Raw genomic sequence first — 23,190 nt, forward strand, 5'->3', positions numbered from 1 at the left:
TCTTTTGTAATTCTTTTATCACAGAAACCTGCTCCAGTGATTTTCTACTGTTGAAACATGCCAGGTTAGTGGGAAAGATCTCATCATTCAGCAAGAAGTGATGTTTCCTCATGGCCCCTGGCTCTGTGAGACGGGGCTGTCCACTTTCCTCCTCACCACCAGCACTGGCTGCTGCTACTGAGAAAGGCACAGTGGACTCACACGTATGTCATGACTTTAATGTTTTGACTACAGTATGCATACACATACAAGTAAGGGAGCTAGAGCCCAGGGGCTAGAAAGGCTACAAAATACAACACATGGACCAATACATTTACAAAACAATCAAAAACTTTACAAAAGGGGCTGTATTGGTCCTTTTGACTTTTTTGTTCAACATAGCCTATATGGCTATTCACTGGGAAGGAGGAAGGGCAATTCATATGCTTTAGTCCCCTTTCCCACAATTTACAAGTATGAAGAGAGCGCTAGGGGCACTTGTAGGCGTGATGTGGTTTCCCTTTATAAAAAGAGCTGACTGTATCTTGGGGCCTAAAGGGGTAAGTTCTCCAGCTGAAATGAGAAAATGATGCTCTCCCAGCAGTCAGCTTCAGATTTGGGGAAGAAGCAAAACAAAAATCCATGGGCTCTCGATTGTGAGCTCTTCCCATGTTCCCTAAGCATACCAAATAGTAGCACATACACATTTTTAACAACTTTGTGATTTTCAGGGTCCCCTGTCCACATTAAAAAAATAAGTTACACAATATTTAAACTGGCTTTTTTTGCTATTCTTTGGGACACCAGGAATGTCAGAGACATGGAGCTATGTTATATCCCCACACAAGTGCATGGCATCAACAGCCTTCAGTTACAAGCTAGGCAGGTACCAAGTTTACCTACTAGCCTTGGACACATTTTGCACAAACCCAAGAAGTTCCAGACAAAGGTTTTATCTTTCATATATTTACACAGTTCAAAATGATATTCACAGCATCTTCTAAATTTTGGCCAAGAGTCAATAAAAAGCATTTAAACTTTGGAACGTGCCCACATAGGAAGCTGACCCAAACAGTAATTGGGGCAGGTACCCGGAAACCAAAGGGCAGGGAAAGTCAGGAGGAGCTGAAAGGGTTCTTCAGCCAGTTTATAAACCTGGTGCAGTGGGACCTCCAGGCTGTGACACATTTACAGCAGAGATGCAGATCCATCTAACTGGCACCTGTCCCTTCCATTACTTGCTGAGCCTGCTTCTGTCCCATGCAGCACTGTGCAACCGACTGGAATAACCTGAAAACAGAGACAGTTACAAGTTTGTGAGAAAAACTTCAGACCTGGCAGTATCTTGGGTCACCTGAGCTTTGGCTATCATTAACCTTCTTAATCACCCACCCCAGTTAGAGCCATCATCTGTTTCTCATTCTTAAATAAAAAATGACTTTGAACTCACTTTTCAATTTCTGGGGCACAGTGTACAAACTCGTGGTTCCAGAACTTAAACGCTGGATTTTTAATCAGCTCAATGAAGGTAATAAGAAGACCCCAAGGATGTGGCCTATTTACAATCAACCGTTCCAAGAGAACCCTGAAGGGGAAAAAAGGGTTAGTTACTGCACAGAGAAACCTACAAATTTATGACCACTTCTCCTTTACCCTTTTTCCTAACTTTTCTCCTTGATTATGAAATTACGTGTAAAGGTTAGCTTTACTAATGACAAGTGGAGTAATGTCTATATATATAGTATGGTTAATCACGTGGATTCTGGAATTAGAAAACCTGGGTTTGTATCCTGCCCCTCTTCCCATTAGTTAGTCTAGAAGACTGAGTTAAGGTAAAAATAACCGTATCAGATAATAGGTCTGTCCCACTTTTTACAATGTGTTTATCTCTTTCACCAGAATCTACCCACTGCCCAATCTCCAATGCTATGTGGACTGAGCAGTCTGCACAGATTCCTAAACTACCATTACATCAAAAAAGGGGGAAAGAAAAACACGTATGATTTGGTTATTTCTCTTTCAAACTTCTCCTAGACTAGACGATAAAGAAAAGCCCAAGTTCTTTAGATGGCTTTTAACAGGACTGTAGATTCAGGACTCTGGACGAAAAAACATCATCACCACTACCACCACCTGAGAAAAACTGCTGACTTTCAATCAAAATGCCAGTACCTTTTGTTAAAGACCTTTTATTTTAGCAATGATTAGAATTTGTAATTCTCTACTTGTCATTTTGTGTCTATCAGACTAGTCAACTGCTAGGGCAGGAACCATGTCCATTTTGCTCACAACTGTATCTCCTATTTAACAGGTAAAAGATACTCAATACTGACTACATGGGGGAAAAAAAATCTTCGTAACAAAGGGGAAGAGGCACCACATAGAATTATCTGAAAAACATCTCCCTTACCTTGTAATCTGTTCTTGGATAGCTTCAGTGTTGGCTTCTGCAAAAAGGTACAGCATGGTACAGCTGAAGTAGTGAGTGTGGCTATTTGGGTACCGCAGCTGATTTGCAATGGCATTCAGGAAGAGATACCGACCTAGAAATTCAGAAAACTCATTTTATTGCAGACTTGTCTCACATGAAAAGCCAACATAAAAAGACAAAATCATTCTGAGGGGCTAAGGTTTGGATTTCTACACTCAAATGCTCTGCCACTGAGCTATAACTCCTAAGGTTTGGATTTCTGATACAGGTTTTCACAGTATCCTTTAGTTTCAACCAATAGGTCTTGAGTCCCCAGTGTTTCCATTTCTGGGATGGGAGGTTGTTACTTTGTATCTTCATTTTTTTAAATATTTAAAAACAGACCCCTGCATATAAGCATTTAAAAAAATTAGGGAAGGGGCGCCTGGGTGGCTCAATGGGTTAAGCTTCTGCCTTCAGCTCAGGTCATGATCTCAGAGTCCTGGGACTGAGTCCCGCACCGGGCTCTCTGTTCAGCAGGGAGCCTGCTTCCTCCTCCTCTCTCTCTCTCTGCCTGCCTCTCTGCTGACTTGTGATCTCTGTCAAATAAATTTAAAAAAAAAAAAATGGGGTGCCTGGGTGGCTCAGTGGGTTAGGCCGCTGGCTTCGGCTCAGGTCATGATCTCAGGGTCCTGGGATAGAGTCCCGCATCGGGCTCTCTGCTCGGCAAGGAGTCTGCTTCCTCCTCTCTCTCTCTCTCTGCCTGCCTCTCTGCCTACTTGTGATCTCTCTCTGTCAAATAAAATCTTAAAAAAAAAAAAAAAATAGGGAAGAATAGCAATTTCACAGATTTCTTTAATGTCGCTTAACAGACAGCTGGATTCTTCTGCCCCATGTTCAGTGTGTTCCAGTGTTGTGTTTTATGTCGCCCCTGGAGAACTCCACTGGACACTCATGACAACTTGAGTACACACACATCATTATTGTGAAAGTAGTTTTGGCCTCCTAGCCCTTATGTGAAAGGGTTTTGGGGACGACCAGCCCTTAGGGCTTCCACTCCACACTTTGTGAGAACTGCTAGTTTAGACTATATTGGAATAAATACATATTAACTGGATTTGGTTGTCTGCCTCTGCTTGATTATTACTCATGTTTATAAGGCTATTCAAGTGAGCTTTAACACTAAAGGCTATGCCCCTCCCCCTTTTTTTGCTGGGTATGGACATAATGGTGTTCAGTCTTGTTAAATCTTGATTTTATATTGTTTCAGATCCCTTCACAAACAGACAAGCAAGTGCTTGTGCATCAAGATTAACTATCTCCTCCAGAACTGGTAACAGTGAAGTTAAAAGTAGGCATCCTTTTTAAAGTATATGTATGTTATGGGTGCCTGAGTGGCTCAGTTGGTTAAGCATCATCCAGCTGTTGATTGCTGGGTCACCTGAATTCAAACCCCTGTGGGGCTCGAGCCTAATTTCAAAAAAAAATTTTTTTAAATAAATAAATTTAAAAAAAGAAATTTTTTTTTGTGTTAAAATAAGCAAGTCTATGTAGTTGATTAGTACCTACTGGGGTCTCTATTAAGAATGAATACAGAAGACCAAAAGAAATGTGATTCGACCAGGCAAGATGCAACCTTTGGGAAGAATTCTATATTGTCAACTTTCCAAAAAGCAGGTTAAGGAAAATCCTATGTTAATTTTTATATACCTAATATTTAACAAGTTGCCTAACAGACACTAATAAATGCTGGGGAGAAACATAGGCTAACAAAACAATCTAAGATGAGCTTATTTTTAAAGAGAGGCTAGTAAAAAGAAAATGTTCATTTTCACACTAAAAAAAAAAAAAATAGTGTAATCATACAAACTGAAATACTAAGTAATGTGGTAGGGATTCTGGATATTTCTTTCCATTTCTCCAATTTTTTTGCATTAAGCAGATAGTATACAACTAAAGATAAAAGAGCCAGCAGAGAAAGACAAATACCATATGATTTTACTCATTATGGCAAATTTAAGAAACAAGCAAAAGAAAATAATGAGAAAGAGTCAAAGCAAGAATCAGACTTAATTTTAGGGAATAATCTGGAGGTTACTAACGGGGAGTGGGTATAGAGATGGATTAAACAGGTGATGAAAATTAAGGACTGCATTTAGGATGACCACTGGGTGATGTATGGAACTACTAAATTACTAGACTATACACTTGAAATTGATGTAACACTGAAAAATGGGATTGAAATTTAAAAAATACAGCCATAAACATACTGGTAAAATAACTGTCAGTTGTGGCTTAAAATATTTTTATGATCAGACTATGGCAAAAGGTGCAGAGAACTTAACTCTCAGAATTGGCTGGCCTCACTCACCTTCCGTGTCCAAGTCCACAGCTAGGTTCTGGAAGATGTCCATGTGAGCCGAGTGGGTGATCGTGCTCATTGATGGCGTACTACCCTTGTTGTGGATGTGTGCAATGGCCTGAGTCCCTACGTAGAGCACCAGTGCATTTATGAGCTGGAGGTTATAACGATTGCCAGGCTCATTGGATACCTAAACGAACAAAACAAAGCTACTTATTTTCACACAGGATTCAATATTTCTAGCCCTTTTCATGCCTTCATAGAAGAGCTGAACTGCTCTCAACATTTGTGATTTATATTTTAGAAATTTGCATGACTTTGTGAGGTTGCTGAACAAATACATAGTTGCCTAAGGATGGTTGGGTCAGTACCAAAAACGATTTCCCTTTGGAAGCCAAAACTTGAAAAGGTATCAGCAAACAAGTAAAGTTTGTAAATCAGACTATGCATTATCTCAACTACATTAAAATATCTGGAGGGGCGTCTGGCTGGTTTAGCAGGTGGTGTGAGACTCTTGATAACCGGGCTGTGAGTCTGAGCCCCACATTCATTTTGGAAATTAATGAAATCTTAGAGAAAAAAAATATTTGGAGGGGAAAAAGTAGTTTTCTGGTATGGAAAGACTGGAAAGATAACACAATTTCAAGTCCTCTTCTGTACACCCAACAACCAGAATCCATTTAGAACAATCTTGGGAGGACTGACAGGGAATGATTATCAGCAGTATTATTCTTAAAGAAAACAAGCCTATTCCCCGGTTGCCTCTTCCAAGGCACTAGCTTTGTGTCAGTGATAAAATGAAGTAGGTAAAATGCATAATCCAGGTAATCTCATATAATCTCATCCAACCAGTAGAAATAACATTTATGTTTTAAAAATTTTAAATCCAGTTGAAAACACTAACTCCCAGGTGTACGTAAGTAGCTCAGTCAAGCATCTGTCTTCAGCTCTGGTCATGATCCCAGGGGTCCTGGGATTGAGTCCTGCAGCAGGCTCCCTGCTCAGCTAGGAGTCTGCTTCTCCCTCTCCCTATGCCCTTCCCCCTGCTCATGCTCCTCTTCACTCTCTCAAATAAAATCTTAAAAAAACAAAACAAACACTCGTTCCCAAATAGGCCATCCACGGGACTGTGCCTACAAAATGCTATGAAAGCTAAAAGTTTTAAATCAAACCAGTTAACCTGTAGGTTGCTTCGCAAATCAGACAGAAAAGTGACCGGTGATCGAGTTTTAAGATAGGAATCCAAATCCTTTTTGAACTGAGGTGGCATCACTCCAGTAAAATTGGTAAGAATCCGGGGTGCAATGTTAATCTCACTCAACATATCCACCTGCAGCAGACAGATAAAATAATCAAAACCAGAAGTGTATGTAGAGTTAATAGTAAATTCTTTGTCTCTGCCTTAAAAAGTGGTGGGATTGGGGCGCCTGGGTGGCTCAATGGGTTAAGCCGCTGCCTTCAGCTCAGGTCATGATCTCAGGGTTCTGGGATCGAGTCCCGCATCGGGCTCTCTGCTCGGCAGGGAGCCTGCTTCCTCCTCGCTCTCTCTGCCTGCCTCTCGGCCTACTTGTGATCTCTCTCTGTCAAATAAATAAATAAAATCTTTTAAAAATAAAAATAAAATAAAAAGTGGTAGGAGTGTTTTCCCAAAACTGTACATTATAAATGTCCTGATGAGAGCTGCCACTTTTTATTAATCTTTAATTAAAAGAATATCTCCAACATGATACAAATCTCTCATTCTGTAATAAATTTTCTTATATATATCTTTCTAAATTAGGGCAGGGTACCTTCCTAAATTAAGGCTGGATTAGGTAACTTTTGCAACGAAGTTTAACGTATACCACTAAAAGTTTGTTTCCTGGACTTGGATTTCAAAAAAGAATACAGAGGAGATTCCTCATCCTAACAGTTCTAGTTTTTAAAAAGATGCCCCAGGGGTGCCTGGGTGACTCAGTGGGTTAAGCCTCTGCCTTGTCTCAGGTCATCATCTCAGGGTCCTGGGATAAGTCCTGCATCGGGCTCTCTGCTCAGCAGGGATCCTGCTTGCCCACCCCCCTCCCTGCCTGCCTCTCTCTGCCTACTTGTGATCAAATAAAGAAATAAAATCTTTTTCTAAAGGGGGGGGGGGGGGGGGGGGTGTCTGGGTGGCTCAGTGGGTTGAGCCTCTGCCTTCGGTTCTGGTTGTGATCCCAGGGTCCTGGAATCGAGCCCTGCATCCAACTCTCTGCTCACCAGGGAGCCTGCCCCCACCTGCCTGCCTCTCTGCCTACTTGTGCTCTCTCTTTCTCTCTGTCAAATAAATAAATAAAATCTTAAAAAAAAAAAAAAAAGCCCCAGCAGAACAGATCATACTTGCTACTTACAAGTAAATAAATAAATAATGCATATTAAAGAAAAGAGTGCAAAATACATAAAAATTACAGTAGCCACATCAGGGCTACACATACAAAAAACACCTTTGAAATATGAGCATTACAAAGTTCTGTTCTACAATTCTGTAAACCAGGGCCACCCAGCAAATAACTGGTTCAACACCTCTATTAAGGTTCTATAAAAATGAATTTACTATCAAAATTAATTTAAAATAGCAGCTAGGCAAATACTGTGAACTAACATTCAGCAAGCTTAATAACGTGATCTCCCCCCACCACCCAACAGCATTCTCACCTAACAACTTGTGTGTGTATATGCCTGAGAAGAGAGGGGTTAAACAGGTCTACCACTAGAGAAAGGGCTCAAATTCTAAGATATAACTTACTTCTCCTTGCACTGTTTGGAACTTTACCTTCAGATTAGGAGTGAATGGGTCTGGGAGCCTCATGTTTCTTGGGAAGGCACTCAGGATGAGATTTCTTAGCTGAATACAATTAGGTGGGATCACATCACAGAATCCATAATGGTAATCACAAAGGAACTCAGGGAAATCATGCAAAAGAACCAGAAGCACTCTCAAAGTACCCTATTTAAAAAAAAAAAAAAAAGAAAGAAACAAACAAACAAACAAAAAAAACATTGGCTGTTTCCCGCATTAAGTTAGGAAATAAGAGTAAAATTTATACTACCGTAAGTAAAAAAGACAAAAGTATATACTACGGTAACAAATTACAGGCTTTTTACCAAAATATTTACATCTGGAAATCACCAAAAACCAGCTTTGGGGAGTTTACACCTTTTATGTGTATGCTTTAAGAGGCTGGCAAAAATAAATTAACTAATTAATTAAAAGGCAAAAAATTCTGTCTTCAGAAACTGGAAAAAACAACTAATGAAAACCAAGAAAGGAAAAGAGGAAAATCAATTACATGTTGTAAAAAGTACTAAAGGAGGGCGAAACAAAGCTGGTATCCTTGAAAAGATTAAAATCCAGGCTTAGATGGCTTTACCAGCAAAATCTTCATTATAAGCACTTAAGGAAAAATGAATACAATTTTCCCAATCTCAGTTTTTTCCAATTCTTTTAATGAGATTTGCATACTCTTGATACCGAAGCTTGATGTGAAAAATCACACAAAAATCTTAAATATTAGAAACAGAAATCACAGTGATATATCATGATGAAATGGTTCCAAATGCAATGGCAGCTTAAGCATTTGATGGAGTTATTAATAAAAAAATTTTTCATTTTAAAAAAGCATTCAATGTAACTCAATACCCATTTAATGACATTTTAAAACTCAACAAATTATAAATAGAAGGGCATTTCCTTATTCAGATAATGGCATCTGCAAAACAAAACTGTAGATTTATAAAAATATAATGGTGAATTACTGAAAGCTTTCTTTACGATCATTAAGGAGACAAACACGACATTATCTCCATCTTCTACTCAACAGTTGTGGAGTTACTGGCCACTGACAATAAGGCAGGTAAAAGTAAAGCAAAAATCCACTGCTGTATGTAGATGAATTGACTTTGTATATAGAACATACTTCCTGGGACACCTTAGAGGCTCAGTCTGTTAAGCCTCTGCCTTCGGCTCAGGTCATAACCCACATCCATGTTTACACTGGGTTCCTTGCTCAGCAGAGAGCCAGCCTGCTGCTCCCCCTGCTTGTGCATGTGAGCAGGCTAATAAATGAATAATCTTTAAAAAAAAAAAAAGAAAGAAAGAAAGAAAAAGAATACACTTCTCCCCACAAAAGACACAGATAAACTCTCAGAAAAAGTAAATTTTGTTAGGTAGCTAGATACACAGCTACAAGGTAGCTGGGCAATATATAAAAAAAAAAAAAAAAATCAGTTTTGTTTCTATATGCTGCCAACAAACAAGAAAAAATTTTAAAGGTATTTTACAATTTTACAAAAAACATCAAATAACTAAGGATAATTCTAAAGAAAGAGACTGAAAACCTCTATGCTGGAAAACTACAAAGCATTACAGAGTAAAATTAAAGACCTAACTAAATTGAAACATCCATGTTCAAGATTGAAAGGCTCAATATTATTAAGAGGTTCTCTATTCTCTCCAAAGTGATCTATAGATCCACTGCAATCTCAATCTAAATCCCAGCCAGCTTTCAGAAGTTGAGCTGACTATACAGTTCTTTATGCAATGGCAAATGACATTAAACAGCCAAAATAATCTTTAAAAAAGCAAAGTGAGGACAATTTACTCTACTCATTACTCTGGTTTTTAGTAAGTCTTACAAATCAAGACAGTTTGGTACTGGCCTAGGAACAGATAAACAGATCAACTACAGAGACACGCATACACAAATGGTCAATTATTTTGATAAAGGTGCCCAATCAATTCAATGGGGAATAAAAAATGGTACTCAAAAGCCTTATATTACTTACTGTGGGGTGGCAGTACTAGGAAGGATGAGGAAATGAACCTCACCCATACACAATATTAAATTTGAGACAGATCATATTATGGTAACACAAAAGCCAGAATAATGTAGGTTCTTGGGCAATGAACAGAGTACAAGCAGAATAGATGTCAATTTGGGACTGGCAAAGCCAACATGAGATACAAAAGCCAACATTTAACGAAAGCAAAAACTTGGATCATTTTTACTACATTAAATTGAAAGTCTCCATTCCTCAAAAGACACCTATTTTTAAGGGAATAAAAAGGTAAGCCACAAGAGTGATCTGGAAATAATCTGATTATGTATTAAACAAAGGGCTCATATCCAGAATATATGAAGAATTCCTATTTAAAAATAAGAAAAACATTATCTGGTGAAAAGATGAGCAAAAAACTATAAAAGGAACATCACCAAATGATACCCAAATGGCCACTGTACTCATTAAAAAAATCAAGGATATGCAAAATTCATTCACAGTGAGATCCTAACTGCACAACTGCCAAAATGGCTAAAACAAAAAACAGACAATACCAGGGATATTCTGGTATAAGAGTTAATGGACACATATACTTTGTAAAACTAGCAGCATCTATTGAAGTTGAACCTATGAATATGTTTTTTGGGGACTGGTTATGAAATACACTTGATTTTTGTGTTTTCCTGAGGATCTGTTATTCTTTAAAAACTTAATAGGAAAAGTGAGGTACTTGGGTGACTCAGTCGGTTAAGTGTCTGACTTCAGCTCAGGTCATGATTTCAGGGTCCTGGGATCAAGTCCTGGATAGAAGTCCCTCTCCCTTTCCCTTTGCCCCCTCCCCAATGCCCTCTCTCAAATAAATAAATACATTTTTGTTTTAAGCATTAATTAGGGGCGCCAGGGTGGCTCAGTGGGTTAAAGCCTCTGCCTTCGGCTTGGGTCATGATCCCAGGGTCCTGGGATTGAGCCCCGCATCGGGCTCTCTGCTCTGTGAGGAGCCTGCTTCCTCCTCTCTTTCTGCCTGCCTCTCTGCCTACTTGTGATCTCTCTCTGTCAAATAAATAAATAAAATGTTAAAAAAAAATAAATAAAATAAAAATAAAAGCATTAATTAATAAAAAAAAAATAGGCCTCATATTCCCAGTTGACAGTGTTCAAAATTTTAAGTTTAAAGTATTTTAATGTGTAACTGCAAATTAATTACCTTATAGAGGATTTGCATAGGTTTGGTGAGTTCCACATTTCTAAGGAAAGGCGCTAAATATTTGAATAAATCAATCAGTAGCTGCGCATACATAGGCCATCCCTGAAAGAAAGAAATGTACATGAGCCGTAATTATACTCAGCTGCTCTTCTATCATCAAAAAGATGCCCAGGCAGCTACACTGTGACTTACTATCATCTTCATACTAATGTAACTAGAGAATACGGACATTAAATACTGCAAAGACTGGCATGAAAAGGGACTAAGCATAATTATGGCAACAGTGAGAAATAATATTTACAACAAAATGGCTCCAGGGGTGCCTCAGTGTCTCAGCTGGCTGAGCACCGGACTCTTGATTTTGGCTCAGGTTGTGATCTCAGGGTCAGGAGACGGAGCTCCCTGTCCAGCTCCCCCCTCATGCGGAGTCTGCTTGAGCTTCTTTCCCTCTGCCCCTACCCCCGCCATGTATGCATGTGCTCACACTCTCTCTTTAAAGAGAAATAAATCTTTAAAAAGGGGGGGGGTGCCTCCAGAAATTCCAGGATATATAGAGGTCCTTGTTCCTATAGCAAAATTTAAAGAGGACAAGGAAACTCAGAAAATTTCAGATACAAAACAAAACAGTCAATTAAGAAACTGACAGAGGTCTGTTTTCTTAACTCCTTCTTTTAATTAAGTCCTAGGTCTCAACCATTTCCTTTCCCACTTCCAACTCCTGTCCAGTAACTTGCAGTTTATAAAAAGTTCACAACACAAATCTTCTCAGCCAAACATGGCCTGTCATCAACTCCCAACTATACAAACTATGTTCTTGTGGACAAGTTTATGTTACTGTGTTCCTCCTCCTGGAATACCAAATAAAACCCACTCCATTTAAGGATTATCTCACTCTCTTTTTTGCCAACCACGTAAGTAGTCACATTTTCTTAAGGGCTAATCAGGGATGCTTTCTATTCATATGCCATTAAATTGCAAGATGGGAGAGAAACCTCTCATGTTAACTGTGTTTATTTGTAATTACAATTTAAAAACTCTTTACTAGAACTTGATACTAATTTCTTCAAATACAGACCAGTGGTATTCATCACTCTTGAGAGTGAAAAGCTTTAGCATTTAGAGTGAGAACCTGTAAAACTGGCAGGTTTTAGAGCTCCATTACCCAAGTTTTATTTAAAGCTACTCCAAGGTTTTGACTTTTTTTTTAAAAGTTCTTAAGCAAGATTAACACATTGCTCACAACAGACCTGGAGGAGCAATACCCTAATCATTGAGGAATGACTTCTAGGCACAGGCAGTCAAGTATTGGTTAAACCTTCTCCATAACTTTACTCCACATTAAATAATTCTTGACTAAGCCTGGAAGGAGTACAATTATTACTAAGTGACTAAGAGTGCTAATAATAAGCTCCAAGTAGTTACAGTCTTCATCTGTAGAAGATAAACTGCAGCCACACCTTCTGCTGTGGCGTATGTGCCAGCATTCTTGCAATAAATATCCGATGAGAGATCAGTTCAAGCCAGGCGTACACAAAGCCAGGAGCTTTGGTAGGCCTCAAGATATGGAATGTATTGCTGAAAGACAAAAACCTTCATCAGAAGCAAGGTCCAACTTAAATACAAACACATCAGTGTAATTAGAAAACACACAAGCTAGTTTTAAAATCAACATGCCTCAAATCCACAAGAGTACTACTTCTCGAATTTTACCACTAAGAACAGCAATCCTTAACGAGAAATCTCTATTAAATTCAGTAATACTCACCAGAAAGCTGTAAGTGTCTGGAAATTAATAGTTTCCAATACATGCTCAGGTGCATTGAGTTCCAAGAGCAACATGATAAAAATTCGATGGTAGGGAAGCTGCTGAAATTCACTTTGCCGAACGTCATGGTCCTGCAGGAGAACTCCCACTACTATACCAAGGACCTACAGAATATACAGATTAGAGCCTATAAATCATGAAGATAATTCACTTTTATCACTCCCTAGACATACTTTTTTTTCCCATACTCTTGTGCCCCACATTAAAGAAAAAGAGACATGCCATCTGAATAGACATTATATGCTGGCAGCCAAAGGGGCCATATACTGGTTTGATGTGGCCTGTAGAATTTTGTATTTTCTTTGAATTTCAATAATCTTCAACCAGAACTGTATACTCTCCACAAACCCACTGGTTTTTCAAGAGCTCTGAAAATAGGCATGGTACATCATACTCCATTATATTAATACAATCTAAAAAACCTTATTTTTCTGGTCTGATGTGAAACTGATGAGGCAAAATGGTTTATACGTTTGACATTTAGGAGATGGAGGGGCCAGAGACGATTTTGAATTGCAGAAATGTCTCATACAAAGAGCCATCCTGCATTCCACTTAATCTTCCCACCAAACAGTAAGAGACAGGATAACCTGTGTGGTAATTATCCACAAACCCTAAGTTTGTTTTTGTAGTTTTAATAGTAAAATTTCCAGGAACTCCACTGTGTATGTCAAAAGAAAACTATTTTGTATTATCAGTGTATTTTTAGTATTCCATTCACAGTGATTCTGTATACAGGTGAAAATTTTATACTATCTAAGTATCTTCCGATGTAGTCATTACCAAACATTAACATACTGAAATACACTGCTCCCCCCCACCACCTGTGGTCTTAAGTTAAAGTACCAAACTCTTCTAAAATTTAGTGATTATGTTTATACTACTACCTACAAATTTAATTTCAGGACTGAAGGGATCTTACAAAATGTTCTGGGGGAATAGGTTGGACCCTGAGAACCACTGACGCAGATTTCAAGTATACCAAGACTAAGGCAAAAAAGAAGTTCAGACCTTGTTCAGCAGATTAATCTTTGTGACAGTGTTGGTGGCCTCCCCTGAGTGCTTTACTAGCAGAGCAATGAGTCGGACAAAGGCATCCAGGTTGTGATAGCACTTGGCTCGGATCATGGTGGGATTAGCAGCAGGATTGTGCTGCTGCTCTGCCTGAGCACGGTAACTGATTTCAACACACATTTCAGTACACAGTCGAAAGAACCTCGTTATAAGGTCATCAGTCTTCAGGATTCCTTGTTGGTGCATCTACCAAGGGAACAATAATGAGAATATATATAGATAGATAAAAACAAAAAAAATGAGATAATACACATCAATTTTTAATCTTCATGCTTAAGAGGTATTCTCTTATTCACTCTTTGTCACATTTCTAATTCTTACTTTAAAAAAGGTGTCATGAAAATGACTTCTCCATTAAGGATCAATGACAGAATTCCTCAGTTTTAAGTTTAATGGAGAACAGCAAAGATGGAACAGAAGAGATAATAACATGGCAATTGTGAACAGTGTACAGCCAAATAATGTGGAAATTTAAGTAGACAAATAAACCAACTTTCAGGAGCCCACTAAAATCATATAAAGACATTCTAGCCAATTCATACTTCCCCCTTGTAGGAAATTAAATGCCATATATTCCGTATTTTATTTTCCCACAGAATTTAACTTCTTCCAACTGACTCAACCAATAACAAAATTTTTGAAACTCCAGCCAGCTGCAACAGGAAAATCAAGTAATAATTTGTATGATAAATGGGTACCCAAAAAAATAGCCACAGATCTAATCTGGCTATTTTAAGGAAAACTGAAGTCTATTTTAAAGTAAATTCAGTTTAAAATAAAATGTTCTTTTAAAGTATAGAAGTACAAATTTCATGACATATGATTTGGAAGTGAAGCAGAGCAGAAAAGTTATTTAGCTAGTATGAAACAAGACAGTACAAAAAGAGTTAAGGGTGCAGAGAGAGAGAGGGAGGTCAGTGCTTACTTAAAGAAACCAAGCCCAGAAAGAAAACTTGACCGTTATCTTGGAAATTTTAAAACAAATCACTGTCCCTTGATAAGCAATAAAATAACTGAACTGACATTTATGTACTCTAGGCAAGAGAGAAGTTCAGCAGAGGGACTTCTGGTACATTGAAATCTGAAAAACTAACAGGGGGTTAAGGTAATGAAGACAAACGGCTGTGATCAAGAGGGAACACAAGGAGGAAAGAATTCTCAAAAGGATACAAAAGAGAACAGAAAAGTATAAATTATACTTTCTTAAGCAGAGAGAAGAAACAAGAGCAAAAAAGCCAGCAGGAAGAGCTGAGACAGGTGCCACATCCATACCCATGAAATATTGATGATCGCAAAAACCAAGTGATTCAGAGTTCTTCTATCCAAATCAGAAATCAAACTATAAACATTCAGTAACATCCATGCAATAATGTATATTTTAGAATTTTGTTGGGTACAGAGCTACTGTACTGTATGATTTATTTAACTAAGTTAAAATTCATCTTAAAAAGTAAATCCAATTTCTAACTTCTAAAATTTAAATCAGCTCTTACACACTGTCATTTATCTGATAATAGAACTCTTTTGCAATCTTTCTTTGGTAGTACTCCTAAACTTTCATCTCAGTTTAAAGAAATACAATGGTCAATCTGCAGAAATTAGCAGATAAACAAATATCGCTCCCTGAATAAACATTACAATAGTCCTACTAAAGGAATTCTAAGGGCAGTCAGCACAAGTACCATTCTTGCCCTTAAGTAGTATGATTAGGACACACTGACTATTGGGTATGAATCCCTCCAGTGGTTGAAAACAGACAGTAACGATCAAAAACAGAATGCTAAATGGTACTGCAGCTCTCTTTCTACATTTTTGTCTGTTCCTCCTGTTCACAAACATTCTTTCCAAACTTAATTATTCTAGGAACTTGCCTCCTACTTTAATTCAAAGTTCAATTTAGATCAAATCAAATGAAAACAAATACAGTAAAGCCATTTTCCAAAAGAACATGTTAGTCAGTTTTAAGTAAATAAGCTACTTAATTTAGAAAATATAAGAAAAGACTCCACCCATTTAAGTTTTTAGTGTTTTCTTATTATTATTTTTTTAACATGAGCTAGGGGCGCCAGGGTGGCTCAGTGGGTTAAAGCCACTGCTTTCGACTCAGGTCATGATCCCAGGGTCCTGGGACTGAGCCCCACATCAGGCTCTCTGCTCAGCAGGGAGCCTGCTTCCCCTCCTTTCTCTCTGCCTGCCTCTCTGCCTACTTGTGATCTCAAATAAATAAATAAATAAATAAAACCTTTAAAAAAAAAAAAAGGAGCTATTGTGAGAATTTTGTTAGCCCATAAGGCCCTAGTTATCAAGCCAGTAAAATTATGACATACATCTAGCAATTTCATTATTCATTATCTGATCCCATACTTTGTAACTATGACAAATGAAATGGGATTAGTAGAACTAAAGAGAACATGAAATGTTGAATTTACTGGTTAGCACCCAAAGATGAGGAAAAGAAATAGGCTTTATCAATTTAACAGAGTAACGATGGCGACAATTTTTGGTTTACATGAGTATGGAGGTAACTGTCTGACGTAATACTGAGCTTAAATACTGGAGGCATCACACCCTACTTATGTTGAATAAAAAGCACCTTTCTTTCCAAAAGCTCTACCTGTCCAACAAACGCAGAGAAAGCTTTGGTACTGTCACGGCCAGCTGCTGCTGAATGGTAGAGATTCACCCATTCCCTCAGGAGATACTCTGCCTTCTCCCTCAGGCCTGGAGGATCATCATACTCTGAGGCTTGAGAGATTCCCGAATGCATCATAAAGTTAGGGCCTCCATGAGCACGATCAATCATTGCTTCATAGTTGGATCGCACTACTTCCATCAGCTGGGGCAATCTAGTACAATAAATCCAGAGTGAAAATCAGTCTACTCATGGTCGCGATTTCACAGACACAGTTGGACAATTTGCTTATTTAATAGAAACCAAAACAGTGACTTCCATATTTAAACAAAACTATCCTCGGTCTCTGTTTACTCATAACCACATAATACACAAATAACTGACCTTGGTTAAGCCACTTCTTAACCCCCCAAAAATAGTGCCTGTTGAAATGGAGCTGATCGATGTTCATAGTCAACAAATATTCACTGTGCGCCTACCATGTGCCATGGTTTGTTATGTATCTTAATTTCAACGTTTCTTTGAGATATTTCTATTTCATTCAAGAAAAGGTAAATCAACTTATCAAAACTCCAATTTTAAAGTGGCAGAGGCAGGGCTTAAACACAGGGCTCTTGATACCAAGTCTAGTACTGTACATAATGCTTGCTCTAGAGCAAGAAGGCTGGGCAGTTAGTTAAGGCTTCATACTTCAAGAGACAATATTAGGTCAAACTAAAGCTTCCCACATACTATATGTACAGCAAGTTTTTACAGGTAATATTACTTATTAAGTCTGCACATTCATTTTCAAAGCTCCTTCATAGACTCAATACACAAAGATCCCCAAACACTTCATCCTCACCCTTCTGGAGCATTGCCTCTGGAGTGAGCATTAATCCTCATGAGAGTTTCAATGGTGTGGAATAGATCTGCCTCAGTAACATGAGCAACACTCCTTTCATCCACCAACAGGATTTTTACCAATTGCATAGCAAATGCCACAGCCATGTAGTTTAAACCATTCTCCATTGACTGGCAACACAAAAAGCACAATGTAAGATAGACAACACTTACAGCAAACACACATCCCAACTAACCAGAGTACCTTTCCTGTTTAAGAAAATTTCCTCCATACCTGAGCTAGGTGAAGATCATACTGCTGCATATTAACCAGATGATTACGAATGAGCAACTCCACTGCTTCCACATTGTATTTATATTCATCCCGACATTCAATTAGGCACCTAGAAAAAGGATTTCTTTTAAAGGCCTAACCATACTGTTATCAAATAAACAATTTTACTCAATGGTAATTTATTCCAAATTAAGGATGCTTTGAGAACCAACAGCAAATTAGTATCTAAGATTCAAAACAGCCAATAATAAAATAGAAAAAAGACAACCCAGTGTTAAAACTCAAGCTTTGCTCTCAAAGTCTAGAAAACAAAGGATTCCATTTAAGACAATGAAATATTTATATACGAACACTACTGCTATGAAATCACTAAAACCTTTAAAAACCAATGATACACAATTTATCCCCCAAAGCAAGGTACTGGTTTTTCACATTCATCATAGGCACCAAAGTGGAAACGGCCAAGCAATCAACAATTCTCACTACTCAGGACTGGAACAAATGTCTCGCTTAACTTCTAGAAAAAAGAAATGTCTGGACATAAACAGGGCATGTATGTTAGAAACAGTCCAATAAACAGTACTCTTCTCTAAGATGGTTACCGACCTTGTGATCTGTTTGTTACACCATGGAGACCCGTATGCCCGGCCATCTTGAAGAGCTTTTAAGACCAAAAGGTGGCACTCCCTGTAGCGCAGCAACAGGTCAGCATCAGCACCACTTGTAGCATCAAGTAAACCCTCTACAGCCTATGGAAGAAAAACAGTATTCACAAACATGGATAATATAGTACTTGACCCAACTATCAAAGACAAAACACAAACCTTAACAAAAACTACAACACACCCTCTAAAGCCTCCAGTGAACAATGCGCTCACCAAAATGCTTTTCACTTACCCTAACACCCACACACACACTCTCTCTCTCTCCCTCTCTCTCTAAATTCTATCTAGTTTATGTTCACTGTGTTCTTCACATGACAGGCCCAATGTCCCAAAACAGTCAAAGTCTAATGCTCCCTGCCAAACTTCCCACATTACCCAAGTACTTGGTATCAACATATTCCTCCAAATCTAAACTGCTATCTTTTAAAGTTTCTTAACTGTATTTTCAAAAGATCTTAATAGAAAAAAAAAAAGTTCCCATTTCACCATCAGTAACTGTCACAACTACATTCTAGAGAAAATTACCTGCTTATTACGAAAAACAACTTGTTTTACCTTAATTTTAAAGTCTTAAGATAACCTAAGGAGATGATGGCATGGGTCACTATTATTTACAAACCTAGTCTCTTCCTGCCCTTGCTTCACAACTCATCTCTTCTTAAAAGTAGCATTTAAGAACTAACCTTCTGGAGCAGTCCAAGAGCAGCTATGGCATCCCGAGAGTTTCGAGATAATACTACAACCTCCAAAAGACTTCTAAGAGCCTGAGCTTGAGGATTCATGGCCAAAGTTGGCGGGATGGCATGTAGGTGCTGCTCCAATTCTGTAATGCACTTATCATAAATCTGAGCTACATCATCTGTTGCCCAAGCTTGCTGTTTTAGAAAAGGAAACAACCAAGAAAGTCATAAGCAATAATTTTTAAGATTTTTTTTCACCGGCTTATACATCAATTAAAAAGTCTTTCAGTATGTTTACATCCCTGAATATTTTTGTTTTTAAAAAACAACTCCCCCCCCCCCAAGATTTTATTTATTTGAGAGACAGCGATAGCTAGTGAGTACAGCTGCTGAGAGGAGAGGGTTCAGAAGTAGGCTCCTCACCAAGGAGGAAGCCCAACGCAGGGCTCAATCCCAGGACACTGGGACCATAACCGGAGCTGAAGGGAGACACTCAACCAACTGAGCCACCCAGGGGCGCCCCCCCCATCAAAACATAGAGGGGCTCTTCCAGTCCCCTTCCTGAACTATTCGATCTTAATAACATTAGGTGGGGCACTGCAAGCAAGGATGAGGGGAGGGGTATTTAATTTGACTGAAGAAACCCCACCAGACATCAACACAATCAAACAATCAAAGCAAGCAAAATAAATAATGGGGTAGAACACAGCCTAGGAAATTAGGTAATCTGAACAACGGAAAAATATAGTACTCAGTTCAAGTGTCAAAGCATGATAGAATAAGAACACAGCATCATTTCTGTGATAAGTATATCAAAGATGCTGGATCTGAATCTATTCCTGACAACATATTGGAAAAATGCAAATCAGGCCATTCTAAAAAATAACTGGCCTATAATCTGCATAAATGTTGAGGTCATGAAAGCACGAAAGAGGAGGAAAAACTGAGGTACTGGATCAGACTAACCTAGGGTAAATTTTAAAAATAAAACTAACTGAAATGTATGATTCTGAAATAGGTCCTTTTACTATAAAAAGGTGATACTGGGACACTTCATAAAACCTGAATGAGGTCTAAGGATTAGGTATTACTGTATTTGTAGTAACTTCCTGATTTCAACAGCTATACTACAGAATGTCTTTTTAGGTAACACACACCAAAGTTTTCAAGAGTGACTGGGGTATCAGGGTATCTCGTATTCAAATGGTTTAGGGGGAAAATGTTTTCCCATCCCTACATCTTCAACTTTTCTATATATATTTCAAACCCTTAGAAAATGTTTTTACAAAATACAGGCAAAGCCATGGGGGTCACCATGTAAATTCCTCTAGTTAGGCCAAACATGAAAATGAACCTCATGCATTTTTTTTAAAAAACCCCCCATATGAACACAGCACATATGCTATGCTCAGTAACTGTGGGTACATTTTCCCCCTATAACTTAAGCTCACAGGAAGCAAGTGACAGATTAACACCTAAAAACATTCAAATTAAAATGTTAAACATTCGACTTAATCCCAAGCAACAATTTACCTTCATGGGTTGAGCTAAAAATCCTGTGGGCTGACTTAAATCATTTGTGGGCAGGAAGCCAGGCACATTGCGTGCAAACTCTTCGTAAACAGCCAGCTGCTTTGGGTCCACACCACCAACCTGTGAAGAAGAAAACCTATTTTGACAGGATCCTCTTCACAAACTAAAGGCAAGTTTTTTCAAAGTGGAAAGTCTGCATGGGAGTAAGCACAGGGGTTCTTCTGAGAATGGATACAGGAGTCACTACAACATATTGATGTTTGATGCATGACTCAGTATGCACGCATCTGCACACAATTCACAGTGTTTCCCATTTCGCTGAATCATGTAAAGAGTGCCCGTCATTTATAAATTCATTTGAGTTTTTCCACTGGAAAATGCCTCAAATAAAACCATACCAAGTGCAATTCTCCAAAGGAACTGGTAAAAATGATCAGATTTCTCACCTCATCTTCTCACCAACAGGTAGCAATAAAAACTTAAGTACCAGAAGGGAAGACCAAGTTGTGAAACACAAAAACTAACAGGGACATGAACTCTTTATGGGAGCACTTCAACAACTGGGAGGTGTATACATCTAAGGTTATCTGTATTAATACACACATACACACATCCTTTAAAGATTTTATCTTTAAGTTATCTCTCAAAGTAATTTTATCTTGGGGCACTGGGTGGCTCAGTTAGTTAAGTGTCTGCCTTTGGCTAAGGTAATGATCCCAGGTCCTGGGATCGAGCTCCCTGCTCAGCCAGGGAGGCTGCTTTTTCCTCTCCCTTTGCCTGCCACTCCCCCTGCTTGTGCTGTCAAATAAATAAATAAAATCTTTAAAAAAGAAGAAATAATCAAGTATCCAAAAAAAAAAAGAGAGAGAGAGAGAGAAGGTAATTTTAATTTAATTTTAATCCCTCATGCCTCATGTGAGGCTTGAACTCCATCCCTAAGATCAAGAGTCACACACTCTACCAACTGAGCCAGCCAGACACCCCTATCTAAGGCACCTTCATGTGTTCTCCACAGATGGCCTTCAAATGATAGGCTGAGGTGGGATCTGTCTCAGAAACATCTAACATTTAACCCTACTGTCTTAGTCTTGGTGAAGAGTTTAAGCAACTAGAGCAGAAAGAAAACAAAGATGGGCAAGAGAGAGACAAAGCCCCCAGTTCTCACTTTTAGCCTGATTTGCTCTGGCATCCGCTCAGCTTGGTATGTTAACACAACAGGATCACAGTACCTGCGCCCTTCTTGCCTAGCATGTTTTCTCAGTTCAAATTCCTGCAAATAAAAAAAAGTCACTGAGGTTCTTGTTATGAGGCATTTTCTTAAACAGGAAAAAAAAAAATACTTAAATGGCAAATGCTAAACACTTACAGTTGCTAATCTCTTATCCATCTCAGGGCCTGCTTTTTCTACTGCAGTCTTCTGAATAAAACAGCAAGCTAATTCACAATTGTCCTGAGCTAACTGAGCAGCTGCCTGATCCATCATTTCCCTCTGTTGTGGGGATGCGGTCTATTGGAAGGGGAAAAGACAGAATGAAAACAATTTAAAAAGTTTTCTGTGGATGGACAAGACAGGTAAAAAAACAGGAAATGCAGTGCCTAGACAAATTTTACATGTTCTGACTTATGACTTATTAGCTATGACCATGAAATAGCCTAATCATCATCTTCATCTGTATATAAGATAAAAACAGAACTCACCCAAAACATTTTACTTATCAGGCAATTATGAAAATGGTGAACAAATACGTGAACAGTAAAGCAGTTTTTAATAAAAGTCATTATTAATCATGACATGTAAGACCCAAAATTAATAACTGAGTTACTTGAAGAAAGAGTGCATGTTTGTGTTTATGTGTATACATACAAAGTCACTTTTGTATTGTCTTATTCCAAGTGTTTTAATCTAAATTCTTAATGATAAACAAAAACAAGATTACTAACTTACGCGTTTTTAAAAATTCTTCATTTCTTTAAACAATATCTGGATATCTACTACCTGCCAAACACTATGTTGAGGGATATAATAGTAAGCAAAAACAAACATGATGCTTCAACTCACAGAATTTACAATCTAAGAGAAAGAAAGACATCAAATTTGGTGATATGTGAAGAAAAAGAACGTCTTTCAGGCAAGCAGTAAGGTACTATACCAAAAACATAACCAACATACACGAAGGGCTGATGCAAAGCTGTTTTTCAGGTTGGTAGATATGCTCATTAGCAGAGGTTCCCTGCAGGTAATCATAGCCATTCCAGCTGTTAAATTACGCATCATGTGATGAGCTGCTATTCGCATTCGAGATTCCTCAGAATCCAGGGCAAAATCCTTCCTGACTATTTGCTCACAAGTAGTCATAGCAATCTTAATCGATCGATCCACCACAGGATGGACCAGCTCCTGAACAGCCCGTTCAATTGCCTGGCGCACACACTGCTTCAACTGTGGATGGGCCTGAAACAAGGGAATCTAGGTGGGGAAAAAACAAGTTAAGTCAACAGCTTATTTAAGTAAGACAACCCAACTTTCATCAGTAATCACACTCATGATTTTGGAAGTTACTTCAGTATTAACCATTAACTACCAATTTCTACTTAAACCAATGAAGAACACAAGAAATAGAAGCTAAGCTACAAAGAGAGCAGTATTCGGATACTTTATGATATATGATAAGAGATAGAGTCTTCGGTTTTTTAAAAGTCTTATGGGCAAATTTTTTATTACTGGATCATTACCTGCTTCCTTAGTTAAAATTTGTGCCTTAAGTACTCTTTTGTTAAAGATTTTTATTTATTTATTTGAGAGAGAGAAAGAGAGAACAAGTGAGCACAAGAGCCAGGGCAGAAGGAGAAGCAGACTCCCTGCTAAGCAGGGAGCCCAACACGGGGCTGGATCCCAGGACTCTGAAATCATGACC

At 38.4% G+C, this 23,190-nt stretch overlaps 1 protein-coding gene across 8 annotated transcripts in view; it reads right to left on the reverse strand.

The window, feature by feature from the left end:
* Positions 1-916: 916 nt before the first annotated feature.
* Positions 917-23,190, reverse strand: part of CNOT1 (CCR4-NOT transcription complex subunit 1) — a 112,725-nt gene continuing 90,451 nt past the window's right edge. For 4 of the 8 annotated variants that reach the window (XM_013052168.2, XM_013052169.2, XM_013052165.2 and 1 more), the window contains exons 31-49: positions 22,446-22,742; positions 21,642-21,782; positions 21,441-21,545; positions 20,276-20,395; positions 18,746-18,937; positions 18,004-18,146; positions 17,398-17,506; positions 17,125-17,294; positions 16,242-16,494; positions 13,586-13,834; positions 12,515-12,678; positions 12,207-12,324; positions 10,750-10,851; positions 7,540-7,713; positions 5,932-6,081; positions 4,761-4,941; positions 2,390-2,522; positions 1,430-1,564; positions 917-1,269 (exon numbers count right to left, since the gene is read on the reverse strand). In XM_013052168.2, the coding sequence (XP_012907622.1) occupies positions 1,191-1,269; positions 1,430-1,564; positions 2,390-2,522; positions 4,761-4,941; positions 5,932-6,081; positions 7,540-7,713; positions 10,750-10,851; positions 12,207-12,324; positions 12,515-12,678; positions 13,586-13,834; positions 16,242-16,494; positions 17,125-17,294; positions 17,398-17,506; positions 18,004-18,146; positions 18,746-18,937; positions 20,276-20,395; positions 21,441-21,545; positions 21,642-21,782; positions 22,446-22,742 (3,015 nt within the window). In that variant the 3' untranslated portion in view covers positions 917-1,190. Of the gene's footprint in view, positions 1,270-1,429; positions 1,565-2,389; positions 2,523-4,760; positions 4,942-5,931; positions 6,082-7,539; positions 7,714-10,749; positions 10,852-12,171; positions 12,325-12,514; positions 12,679-13,585; positions 13,835-16,241; positions 16,495-17,124; positions 17,295-17,397; positions 17,507-18,003; positions 18,147-18,745; positions 18,938-20,275; positions 20,396-21,440; positions 21,546-21,641; positions 21,783-22,445; positions 22,743-23,190 lie in introns of those variants that run through there. The other 4 variants (XM_004744290.3, XM_004744291.3, XM_004744289.3 and 1 more) reach the window with 2 other exon arrangements.

This window comes from Mustela putorius, unplaced genomic scaffold (genome assembly GCF_011764305.1).
Source record: "Mustela putorius furo isolate JIRA1106 unplaced genomic scaffold, ASM1176430v1.1 tig00000174_pilon_pilon_pilon, whole genome shotgun sequence".
Taxonomy (NCBI): domain Eukaryota; kingdom Metazoa; phylum Chordata; class Mammalia; order Carnivora; family Mustelidae; genus Mustela; species Mustela putorius.